Source organism: Bombina bombina, chromosome 4 (genome assembly GCF_027579735.1).
Source record: "Bombina bombina isolate aBomBom1 chromosome 4, aBomBom1.pri, whole genome shotgun sequence".
Lineage (NCBI taxonomy): Eukaryota > Metazoa > Chordata > Amphibia > Anura > Bombinatoridae > Bombina > Bombina bombina.
The window spans coordinates 872,654,308-872,666,889 of NC_069502.1; the positions used below are offsets into that span (position 1 = coordinate 872,654,308).

The 12,582-nt window shown below is 45.5% G+C and overlaps 1 protein-coding gene across 1 annotated transcript in view; it reads left to right on the forward strand.

The window, feature by feature from the left end:
- The window catches only part of LOC128658032 (oocyte zinc finger protein XlCOF7.1-like), a 107,205-nt gene that overhangs the window by 45,075 nt on the left and 49,548 nt on the right, over positions 1-12,582 (forward strand). The window contains exons 8-12 of the mRNA XM_053712479.1: positions 1,052-1,159; positions 2,806-2,913; positions 2,993-2,999; positions 4,540-4,667; positions 8,726-8,833. Coding sequence (XP_053568454.1) covers positions 1,052-1,159; positions 2,806-2,913; positions 2,993-2,999; positions 4,540-4,667; positions 8,726-8,833 — 459 coding nt within the window. The remainder of the gene's footprint in view (positions 1-1,051; positions 1,160-2,805; positions 2,914-2,992; positions 3,000-4,539; positions 4,668-8,725; positions 8,834-12,582) is intronic.

A 12,582-nucleotide genomic window follows, 5' to 3' on the forward strand; every position in this document is an offset into this window, starting at 1 on the left:
TGCACTTCTCGTCTCAGTCTGATTCCTGGCACCCTGACACACTTGTAATGGCTGGTTAATTATTGCGTGTCCGCAAACGGGCAATGATTTAGCGCTCCACTTTTAATCTAGCCCTTAGTAAAGGAGACCATGAACCTCTTTATAATATTGTATATGTTTGTATAAATTATTTAGGATTTGACTGTATGTGTAAGCTTGTGTAGTGTCTGTGCATGTTTCCATATGCATATCTGTATGTGTGTGTGTGTGTAGATATGCAGAATCTTAAAGATGAACAATACTAGTGCTGTATTGGCCCCATGTCAGGTATTGGGGCTGTTGCAAGGCTAGTGCTGCATTGGCCCCGATTTCAGGTTTGGGGGCTGTTGGAATATTAGTGCTGTATTGGCCTCATGTCATGTATTGTGGCTGTTGCAATAGTAGTGCTGTATTGGCCCCATTTCACGTGTAGGGACTGTTGGAATATTAGTGCTGTATTGGGTCCATGTCATGTATTGTGGCTGTTGCAATAGTAGTGCTGTATTGGCCCCATTTCAGGTGTAGGGACTGTTGGAATATTAGTGCTGTATTGGGTCCATGTCATGTATTGTGACTGTTGCAATAGTAGTGCTGTATTGGCCTCATTTCAGGTGTAGGGGCTGTTGGAATACTGAATCTTTACTGTCCCTGTGTCAGGTTTAGGAACTGTTAAAATACCAGTGCTGTATTGTCCCCAGGTTAGGTATAGGGGTGATACTGTGATGTGAGTGCATTTATACAATGTAACATAAATAGGTTATAGTGAGGTTGCAATGAACAATTTAAAATTGATTTTATTTTTAAATCCCCACAAAACACTGTAAAACTACTAATTGTTTATGATGGAGCTGTATTTGTAGCTAGTAAAGTTACTGATTCCCAAATAACTCACTTTACATGACATAGGTTGTATTTACTGTGGTGCTAGAATGGAATGTTTAGATGTGACTGACAGTGATGTAGGCTCACGTTTATTTACCTTACATTACACAATTTTTCAAATTATATTTTAGTTTTTGTTTTTTTATTTCAGATAAAAATGATGTTAAGATTTCATGTAACACGGAACAAACAGAAAATCAGTGGCTAAGAAATATCACAGAAGCTGCAGAGAAGGAAATACTTCAGAATAATAGTACAGGTGAGTGTATGTGTGTGACGTGTCTGAGGGACGTAGGGAACAGGTTAGTGTATGTGTGTGATGTGTCTGAGGGACATAGGGAACGGGTGAGTGTATGTGTGTGACGTGTCTGAGGGACGTAGGGAACGGGTGAGTGTATGTGTGTGATGTGTCTGAGGGACGTAGGGAACGGGTGAGTGTATGTGTGTGACGTGTCTGAGGGACGTAGGGAACAGGTGAGTGTATGTGTGTGATGTGTCTGAGGGACGTAGGGAACGGGTGAGTGTATGTGTGTGACGTGTCTGAGGGACGTAGGGAACAGGTGAGTGTATGTGTGTGACGTGTCTGAGGGACGTAGGGAACAGGTGAGTGTATGTGTGTGATGTGTCTGAGGGATGTAGGGAACAGGTGAGTGTATGTGTGTGATGTGTCTGAGGGACGTAGGGAACGGGTGAGTGTATGTGTGTGATGTACTGAGGGACGTAGGGAACGGGTGAGTGTATGTGTGTGACGTGTCTGAGGGACGTAGGGAACGGGTGAGTGTATGTGTGTGACGTGTCTGAGGGACTTAGGGAACGGGTGAGTGTATGTGTGACATGTCTAAGGGACGTAGGGAACAGGTTAGTGTATTTGTGTGATGTGTCTGAGGGACGTAGGGAACAGGTGAGTGTATGTGTGTGATGTGTCTGAGGGACGTAGGGAACGGGTGAGTGTATGTGTGTGATGTGTCTGAGGGATGTAGGGAACAGGTGAGTGTATGTGTGTGATGTGTCTGAGGGATGTAGGGAACAGGTGAGTGTATGTGTGTGATGTGTCTGAGGGACGTAGGGAACAGGTGAGTGTATGTGTGTGACGTGTCTGAGGGATGTAGGGAACAGGTGAGTGTATGTGTGTGACGTGTCTGAGGGACGTAGGAAACAGGTGAGTGTATGTGTGTGTGACGTATCTGAGGGACGTAGGGAACGGGTGAGTGTATGTGTGTGACGTGTCTGAGGGACGTAGGGAACAGGTGAGTGTATGTGTGTGACGTGTCTGAGGGACGTAGGAAACAGGAGAGTGTATGTGTGTGACGTGTCTGAGGGACGTAGGGAACGGGTGAGTGTATGTGTGTGACGTGTCTGAGGGACGTAGGGAACAGGTGAGTGTATGTGTGTGACGTGTCTGAGGGACATAGGGCACCGGTGAGTGTATGTGTGTGACGTGTCTGAGGGACGTAGGGAATGGGTGAGTGTATGTGTGTGACGTGTCTGAGGGATGTAGGGAACAGGTTAGTGTATGTGTGTGACATGTCTGAGGGACGTAGGGAACAGGTTAGTGTATCTGTGTCCCCAGGTTAGGTATAGGGGTGATACTGTGATGTGAGTGCATTTATACAATGTAACATAAATAGGTTATAGTGAGGTTGCAATGAACAATTTAAAATTGATTTTATTTTTAAATCCCCACAAAACACTGTAAAACTACTAATTGTTTATGATGGAGCTGTATTTGTAGCTAGTAAAGTTACTGATTCCCAAATAACTCACTTTACATGACATAGGTTGTATTTACTGTGGTGCTAGAATGGAATGTTTAGATGTGACTGACAGTGATGTAGGCTCACGTTTATTTACCTTACATTACACAATTTTTCAAATTATATTTTAGTTTTTGTTTTTTTATTTCAGATAAAAATGATGTTAAGATTTCATGTAACACGGAACAAACAGAAAATCAGTGGCTAAGAAATATCACAGAAGCTGCAGAGAAGGAAATACTTCAGAATAATAGTACAGGTGAGTGTATGTGTGTGACGTGTCTGAGGGACGTAGGGAACAGGTTAGTGTATGTGTGTGATGTGTCTGAGGGACATAGGGAACGGGTGAGTGTATGTGGGTGACGTGTCTGAGGGACGTAGGGAACGGGTGAGTGTATGTGTGTGATGTGTCTGAGGGACGTAGGGAACGGGTTAGTGTATGTGTGTGACGTGTCTGAGGGACGTAGGGAACAGGTGAGTGTATGTGTGTGATGTGTCTGAGGGACGTAGGGAACGGGTGAGTGTATGTGTGTGACGTGTCTGAGGGACGTAGGGAACAGGTGAGTGTATGTGTGTGACGTGTCTGAGGGACGTAGGGAACAGGTGAGTGTATGTGTGTGATGTGTCTGAGGGATGTAGGGAACAGGTGAGTGTATGTGTGTGATGTGTCTGAGGGACGTAGGGAACGGGTGAGTGTATGTGTGTGATGTTCTGAGGGACGTAGGGAACGGGTGAGTGTATGTGTGTGACGTGTCTGAGGGACGTAGGGAACGGGTGAGTGTATGTGTGTGACGTGTCTGAGGGACTTAGGGAACGGGTGAGTGTATGTGTGACATGTCTAAGGGACGTAGGGAACAGGTTAGTGTATTTGTGTGATGTGTCTGAGGGACGTAGGGAACAGGTGAGTGTATGTGTGTGATGTGTCTGAGGGACGTAGGGAACGGGTGAGTGTATGTGTGTGATGTGTCTGAGGGATGTAGGGAACAGGTGAGTGTATGTGTGTGATGTGTCTGAGGGATGTAGGGAACAGGTGAGTGTATGTGTGTGATGTGTCTGAGGGACGTAGGGAACAGGTGAGTGTATGTGTGTGACGTGTCTGAGGGATGTAGGGAACAGGTGAGTGTATGTGTGTGACGTGTCTGAGGGACGTAGGAAACAGGTGAGTGTATGTGTGTGTGAAGTTTCTGAGGGACGTAGGGAACGGGTGAGTGTATGTGTGTGACGTGTCTGAGGGACGTAGGGAACAGGTGAGTGTATGTGTGTGACGTGTCTGAGGGACGTAGGAAACAGGAGAGTGTATGTGTGTGACGTTTCTGAAGGACGTAGGGAACGGGTGAGTGTATGTGTGTGACGTGTCTGAGGGACGTAGGGAACAGGTGAGTGTATGTGTGTGACGTGTCTGAGGGACATAGGGCACCGGTGAGTGTATGTGTGTGACGTGTCTGAGGAACGTAGGGAATGGGTGAGTGTATGTGTGTGACGTGTCTGAGGGATGTAGGGAACAGGTTAGTGTATGTGTGTGACATGTCTGAGGGACGTAGGGAACAGGTTAGTGTATCTGTGTCCCCAGGTTAGGTATAGGGGTGATACTGTGATGTGAGTGCATTTATACAATGTAACATAAATAGGTTATAGTGAGGTTGCAATGAACAATTTAAAATTGATTTTATTTTTAAATCCCCACAAAACACTGTAAAACTACTAATTGTTTATGATGGAGCTGTATTTGTAGCTAGTAAAGTTACTGATTCCCAAATAACTCACTTTACATGACATAGGTTGTATTTACTGTGGTGCTAGAATGGAATGTTTAGATGTGACTGACAGTGATGTAGGCTCACGTTTATTTACCTTACATTACACAATTTTTCAAATTATATTTTAGTTTTTGTTTTTTTATTTCAGATAAAAATGATGTTAAGATTTCATGTAACACGGAACAAACAGAAAATCAGTGGCTAAGAAATATCACAGAAGCTGCAGAGAAGGAAATACTTCAGAATAATAGTACAGGTGAGTGTATGTGTGTGACGTGTCTGAGGGACGTAGGGAACAGGTTAGTGTATGTGTGTGATGTGTCTGAGGGACATAGGGAACGGGTGAGTGTATGTGGGTGACGTGTCTGAGGGACGTAGGGAACGGGTGAGTGTATGTGTGTGATGTGTCTGAGGGACGTAGGGAACGGGTGAGTGTATGTGTGTGACGTGTCTGAGGGACGTAGGGAACAGGTGAGTGTATGTGTGTGATGTGTCTGAGGGACGTAGGGAACGGGTGAGTGTATGTGTGTGACGTGTCTGAGGGACGTAGGGAACAGGTGAGTGTATGTGTGTGACGTGTCTGAGGGACGTAGGGAACAGGTGAGTGTATGTGTGTGATGTGTCTGAGGGATGTAGGGAACAGGTGAGTGTATGTGTGTGATGTGTCTGAGGGACGTAGGGAACGGGTGAGTGTATGTGTGTGATGTACTGAGGGACGTAGGGAACGGGTGAGTGTATGTGTGTGACGTGTCTGAGGGAAGTAGGGAACGGTGAGTGTATGTGTGTGACGTGTCTGAGGGACTTAGGGAACGGGTGAGTGTATGTGTGACATGTCTAAGGGACGTAGGGAACAGGTTAGTGTATTTGTGTGATGTGTCTGAGGGACGTAGGGAACAGGTGAGTGTATGTGTGTGATGTGTCTGAGGGACGTAGGGAACGGGTGAGTGTATGTGTGTGATGTGTCTGAGGGATGTAGGGAACAGGTGAGTGTATGTGTGTGATGTGTCTGAGGGATGTAGGGAACAGGTGAGTGTATGTGTGTGATGTGTCTGAGGGACGTAGGGAACAGGTGAGTGTATGTGTGTGACGTGTCTGAGGGATGTAGGGAACAGGTGAGTGTATGTGTGTGACGTGTCTGAGGGACGTAGGAAACAGGTGAGTGTATGTGTGTGTGACGTATCTGAGGGACGTAGGGAACGGGTGAGTGTATGTGTGTGACGTGTCTGAGGGACGTAGGGAACAGGTGAGTGTATGTGTGTGACGTGTCTGAGGGACGTAGGAAACAGGAGAGTGTATGTGTGTGACGTTTCTGAAGGACGTAGGGAACGGGTGAGTGTATGTGTGTGACGTGTCTGAGGGACGTAGGGAACAGGTGAGTGTATGTGTGTGACGTGTCTGAGGGACATAGGGCACCGGTGAGTGTATGTGTGTGACGTGTCTGAGGAACGTAGGGAATGGGTGAGTGTATGTGTGTGACGTGTCTGAGGGATGTAGGGAACAGGTTAGTGTATGTGTGTGACATGTCTGAGGGACGTAGGGAACAGGTTAGTGTATCTGTGAGACGTGTCTGAGGGATGTAGGGAACGGGTGAGTGTATGTGTGTGACGTGTCTGAGGGACGTAGGGAACGGGTGAGTGTATGTGTGTGATGTGTCTGAGGGACGTAGGGAACAGGTGAGTGCATGTGTGTGACGTGTCTGATGGACGTAGGGAACGGGTGAGTGTATGTGTGTTACATGTCTGAGGGACATAGGGAACAGGTGAGTGTATGTGTGTGATGTGTCTGAGGGACGTAGGGCACGGGTGAGTGTATGTGTGTGACGTGTCTGAGGGACGTAAGGAATGGGTGAGTGTATGTGTGTGACGTGTCTGAGGGATGTAGGGAACAGGTTAGTGTATGTGTGTGACGTGTCTGAGGGATGTAGGGAACATGTTAGTTTATGTGTGTGACGTGTCTGAGGGACGTAGGGAACAGGTTAGTGTATCTGTGAGACGTGTCTGAGGGACGTAGGGAACGGGTGATTGTATGTGTGTGACGTGTCTGGGGGACGTAGGGAACAGGTGAGTGTTTGTGTGTGATGTGTCTGAGGGACGTAGGGAACGGGTGAGTGTATGTGTGTGACGTGTCTGAGGGACATAGGGAACGGGTGAGTGTATGTGTGTGACGTGTCTGAGGGACGTAGGGAACAGGTGAGTGCATGTGTGTGACGTGTCTGATGGACGTAGGGAACGGGTGAGTGTATGTGTGTGACGTGTCTGAGGGACGTAGGGAACGGGTGAGTGTATGTGTGTGACGTGTCTGAGGGACGTAGGGAACGGGTGAGTGTATGTGTGTGATGTGTCTGAGGGACGTAGGGAACAGGTTAGTGTATGTGTGAGACGTGTCTGAGGGACGTAGAGAATGGGTGAGTGTATGTGTGTGACGTGTCTGAGGGACGTAGGGAACAGGTTAGTGTATGTGTGAGACGTATCTGAGGGATGTAGGGAACAGGTTAGTGTTTGTGTGTGATGTGTCTGAGGGACGTAGGGAACGGGTGAGTGTATGTGTGTGACGTGTCTGAGGGACATAGGGAACGGGTGAGTGTATGTGTGTGACGTGTCTGGGGGACGTAGGGAACAGGTGAGTGTTTGTGTGTGATGTGTCTGAGGGACGTAGGGAACGGGTGAGTGTATGTGTGTGACGTGTCTGAGGGATATAGGGAACGGGTGAGTATATGTGTGTGACGTGTCTGAGGGACGTAGGGAACAGGTGAGTGCATGTGTGTGACGTGTCTGATGGACGTAGGGAACGGGTGAGTGTATGTGTGTGACGTGTCTGAGGGACGTAGGGAACGGGTGAGTGTATGTGTGTGATGTGTCTGAGGGACGTAGGGAACAGGTTAGTGTATGTGTGAGACGTGTCTGAAGGACGTAGGGAACGGGTGAGTGTATGTGTGTGACGTGTCTGAGGGACGTAGGGAACAGGTTAGTGTATGTGTGAGACGTATCTGAGGGACGTAGGGAACAGGTGAGTGTATGTGTGTGATGTGTCTGAGGGACGTAGGGATGTAGGGAACAGGTGAGTGCATGTGTGTGACGTGTCTGAGGGACGTAGGGAACGGGTGAGTGTATGTGTGTGACGTGTCTGAGGGACGTAGGGAACAGGTTAGTGTATGTGTGAGACGTGTCTGAGGGACGTAGGGAACGGGTGAGTGTATGTGTGAGACGTGTCTGAGGGACGTAGGGAACAGGTTAGTGTATGTGTGAGACGTGTCTGAGGGACGTAGGGAACAGGTGAGTGTATGTGTGTGATGTGTCTGAGGGACGTAGGGATGTAGGGAACAGGTGAGTGCATGTGTGTGACGTGTCTGAGGGACGTAGGGAACGGGTGAGTGTATGTGTGTGACGTGTCTGAGGGACGTAGGGAACGGGTGAGTGTATCTGTCTGATGTGTCTGAGGGACGTAGGGAACGGGTGAGTGTATGTGTGTGACGTGTCTGATGGACGTAGGGAACGGGTGAGTGTATGTGTGTGACGTGTCTGAGGGACGTAGGGAACGGGTGAGTGTATGTGTGTGACGTGTCTGAGGGACGTAGGGAACAGGTGAGTGTATGTGTGTGACGTGTCTGAGGGACGTAGGGAACCGGTGAGTGTATGTGTGTGATGTGTCTGAGGGACGTAGGGAACAGGTTAGTGTATGTGTGAGACGTGTCTGAGGGACGTAGGGAACGGGTGAGTGTATGTGTGTGACGTGTCTGAGGGACGTAGGGAACAGGTTAGTGTATGTGTGAGACGTATCTGAGGGACGTAGGGAACAGGTTAGTGTATGTGTGAGACGTGTCTGAGGGACTTAGGGAACAGGTGAGTGTATGTGTGAGACGCGTCTGAGGGACGTAGGGAACAGGTGAGTGTATGTGTGTGATGTGTCTGAGGGACGTAGGGATGTAGGGAACGGGTGAGTGTATGTGTGTGACGTGTCTGAGGGGCGTAGGGAATAGGTGAGTGTATGTGTGTGACGTGTCTGAGGGACGTAGGGAACGGGTGAGTGTATGTGTGTGACGTGTCTGAGGGACGTAGGGAACGGGTGAGTGTATGTGTGTGACGTGTCTGAGGGACGTAGGGAACAGGTGAGTGTATGTGTATGACGTGTCTGAGGGATGTAGGGAACAGGTGAGTGTATGTGTGTGACGTGTCTGAGGGACGTAGGGAACAGGTGAGTGTATATGTATGACGTGTCTGAGGGATGCAGGGCACAGGTAAGTGTATGTGTATAACATGCAGGTATTGTGCATTGCTCAAAATCTAAACTGTGACCATATTTACATGATCTATGCAGGTGCTGTTAAGACTGAAGTCACACTTAATGCTGAACAAACATATGATCTGTATGTAAAGAGTCAGCTGGAAGTTTTGAAGCAGGAAATCAGTGATAATATCAGTACAGGTGAGTGCACGTGTGTGATGTGTCTGAGGGATATAGATCATCTGCCCCACTAAGCACAGTGAGGACTTTATTAATGGGGTGGGAGACTCTTTTAGAGCCCCTATCTCTCCATATAAAACATATATAGATGTCCCAGTTATTTTTAGTCGATTGTGATATAATTTATATAGGATTGAAATACAAATTGTTTAAATACAATGAGTGAAAAAGACTTCAGCACAGGGGTATGGTATGGCTCAGCAGTGAAAGGCTTAAGCTTTCTAAAAAAAAGTAATTTTGTTCTTTATTAAATCCCTTTAAATGACATCTTCAGTCATATCACTGTTATGTTCACTCCCACAAGCAATGCATGCTAAGATATTTAAGTCTTCCTATATAAATGATGTTTTTGAAACCATGTCTTATTTTAGAGGCCTCCTTCTAATATAATAAATTGTATCACAATCTCTGTACACATTATACACGGTGAGGCCTGATCTATAAAGTGCCATAATTTTTTTTTTTTTTTTCATACAAGTAGTGAGAGTTTACAATCCATTACTACTGGGAATTATTCTTTTTTTGTTTACATTAGTAGGGGGCAAAGATTCCCAAACCCCAAGAACTCTATAAAACCCTTCCAACCTCACCAGTACCTCAGTCTTGTCTTTGCCTCCACTGTAGGTGGTCGGAGAATGAAGTTGTGCATTTGATTCTTCAGAGAGAGGGGTTCTCCGATAGAATTGAGGCCCATTTCCTCTCAGAGTACAGGTTGTTTGTTGAAGGTATATATTTGGAGTATTGGAAGTGTGATATATTTCACCAGCTTAGTCAAAAACCTTGCCATGGGGAGTTGCAGGGATTTGTCCTTCGTATGTGCCTGTTGGTTCATCGATATACTCCTATCATAGTTCCTCTGTTGTTATGTTTCAGCACTCGTTTTTGGCATTTAGGATATATATATATATATATTGTCATGCAGCAATGGAAAAAGCACTCCTCCAGATTTATAAATGCAAACATTTATTAAGTATAAACGTTTTCGAGGTTGCCCCCGTCCTCAGATACAATACAAACAAGAAACTTCTACTCACCACACTAAATACCCTTGCACCCAGTGGACATCTCTGCCTGAAGTGCGTGCAGAGCCGCAGCGTCCCCCAGTCGCCATTGCGCATGCGTGAAGGGCACTACGGATGCCTGCACTGGCCAAATGTCAAAGCTAAAAAGAAAAAAACACAAGAACTAAAGCATTACGTTACCAAAATGTGTAGCATATGTCCACATGTATATTCATACGGATCCCAATCAAGTTGGTAGGTTAACATAACAACATAGATTATGTAGAAAAAACTAACTGATGATGGAATCGTAATAGAAGAAGCTGTTATACTGGTATACTAAACAAGGGAAATACAAATCAAATAAGCATGTCATAAATAAGGAAATGAGCACAGAAGCATGTGCACTAAATACTATATGAGAGTAACTGCCAATGATTACTAGGGAATAACTAAAATCAGAAAGTATGTGATGTAATTAATATGGAACAGGCTAACCCTGCTGCATATAACACCTAAAAAATAATAAACAATCAATGGTATATTTAGAACAGAACAGACGATTAAAGGACAGATATAATCAGAGAAGACAAAATAAACCTTATGAATAAGAAAGAAAAAAGAAAAAAAAATATCTATATAGACTTACACATACAGAATGCAAAAAAACAACTAACAGATACTGTAGCATATGTTAATATGTATTTAGAAACATATAATCAAATACTGGCATAGAGATGAACTCCAAGAACCCAATATATTCAAAGAAAACATTGAAGGTCCAATTTAATATTGAGACCTTTAGGGGTCAGGGTGTCCAGAGTATGTATCCATTTACTCTCTCTCTGTAGGAGTAACCTTCCTCTATCACCCCCTCTCGTCAAGGGGGGAATGTGAATAACAAAATACAAGGAAGCCCAGCACTATCTGCAAGTAGGTGCACGCTCCAAGGGGGGAATGTGGTTAATAATGACACATCTGATGTCCGCCACTGTGTGTTGCATCTTGAGGAAATGCCTTGCCACAGGCTGATCTGATGATCCCGTGCCCAAGGCTGACCTAATGCTGTATCTATGGTTGGCCATCCTTGTGCAGAGATCGTCCTGGGTTTTCCCAATGTAGAATAATCCACAGGGACAATGAAGCATGTATACCACATATTTTGTGGTTCAGGTGACCCTATGTTTGATTTCATATTTTTTATTGCTCCAAGGATGTGTGAAGTATTTGCATTGTGAAAGTCCACTGCAAATGGTGCAACCACTGCACCGGTAACAACCATTCCTGTTTGTGCCTAACCAAGTTCTGTTTATATAGCTCAGCCTAAAGTTTGCACGCAAAAGCAGATCCTTAATTGATCGACCCCTCCGGTAACCGATCATGGGCGGTTCCATGTTGGTAAAAGGTAATAGTCCATCAGTAGTAAGAATGCCCCAGTTCTTTTTCAAAATGCCAGAAAGTTCCAATGCATCAAAGTTGAATTCTGTAGAGAAAATCAACCTGTCAAGCAGTTTCTTTGCTTTCTTTACTAATGCTTCTGATTGATCCATATTCCTGCATATCAACAAGGCCTGATCCAAGTGGGCTGCTTTGTAGCCCACTTGGATCAGACACAATTGGTCTGCCAGGGGGCTTAGTCTGATGTTTATGCACCTTAGGTAGCGTATAAAGGACAGGTACGATAGGAAAATCCACTGTGAGGTAATCACCAAGATCTTTGGAGATATATGTTTGTGAAACCAGGAGTGATATATATTGGTCTATCTCCTTTTTAAAAGTTTTTGTTGGATCACCTCTTAATTTGTTGTACGTCATGGTATCATTAAGTTGGGATAAAATCTCATTCTTATAGTCATGATAATTGAGCAGGACAATCGCTCCTCCTTTGTCCGCCTCCCTGATGACTAAGTGTGGATTATTTTTCAGATCCTCTAATGCATTTCTTTCATCCCTGGTGAGATTCTGTCTCACACTCTTCATTTTATTGGTGACCTGATCTTTTAATTCAGTATCAACCATCCGGATAAAAGTTTGGATGCTGGGGTTGGTACTTTTGGGTTCAAATGTAGAGCGTCATTTGAATTTCTGTATCTCTCCTTGGGACTCACCAAAGAATTCTTTTAATTTTAGTGTTTTTTGGAATTTATATTCATTAACCTTGATGGAGAAGCTATCAAAACATGTTGTGGGGATGAAGGTGAAACCTTTCTGTAGCACCCTCTCCTCCATAGGGGTCAATATGTGGTCACTCAGGTTCATGATAATATTCAATGACGGTTTCTTTTACAGATGCAAGGGGGTCTTCTTCTGGCCCGACCTGCCCCCCCCCCCCGCCGTGTCCGCCTCCTCTGCCACGCTACCCGTTTTTTGAGCGGGTAGCCATTCCACCCGCCTGGGGATTTGTGCTATCCCTGTCGTCCATATTAGAGGTACCAGTTTGTTCATTATCTGAACTGTTGTCAGTACTGTCTACAGTAGCTAGGTTTCTTGGTTTAAAAGCCCTGTGGCGTCTCTGGCGGTATGGAGCTCTGGTTTCTGAATTATATCCTGATTGCCATCTATACACCCTTTGCTCCTTGTAATCATAAACTACAGCGTCCCACTTTCTTTCTTTAAAGCTGATGAGATCATTCTCATAGGTGGTCAGCTGTTGTTTAAGCTTTGTTAGCCAATCTCCATCCTCCATTTTAGATGTGTTGTTGTTCAAAA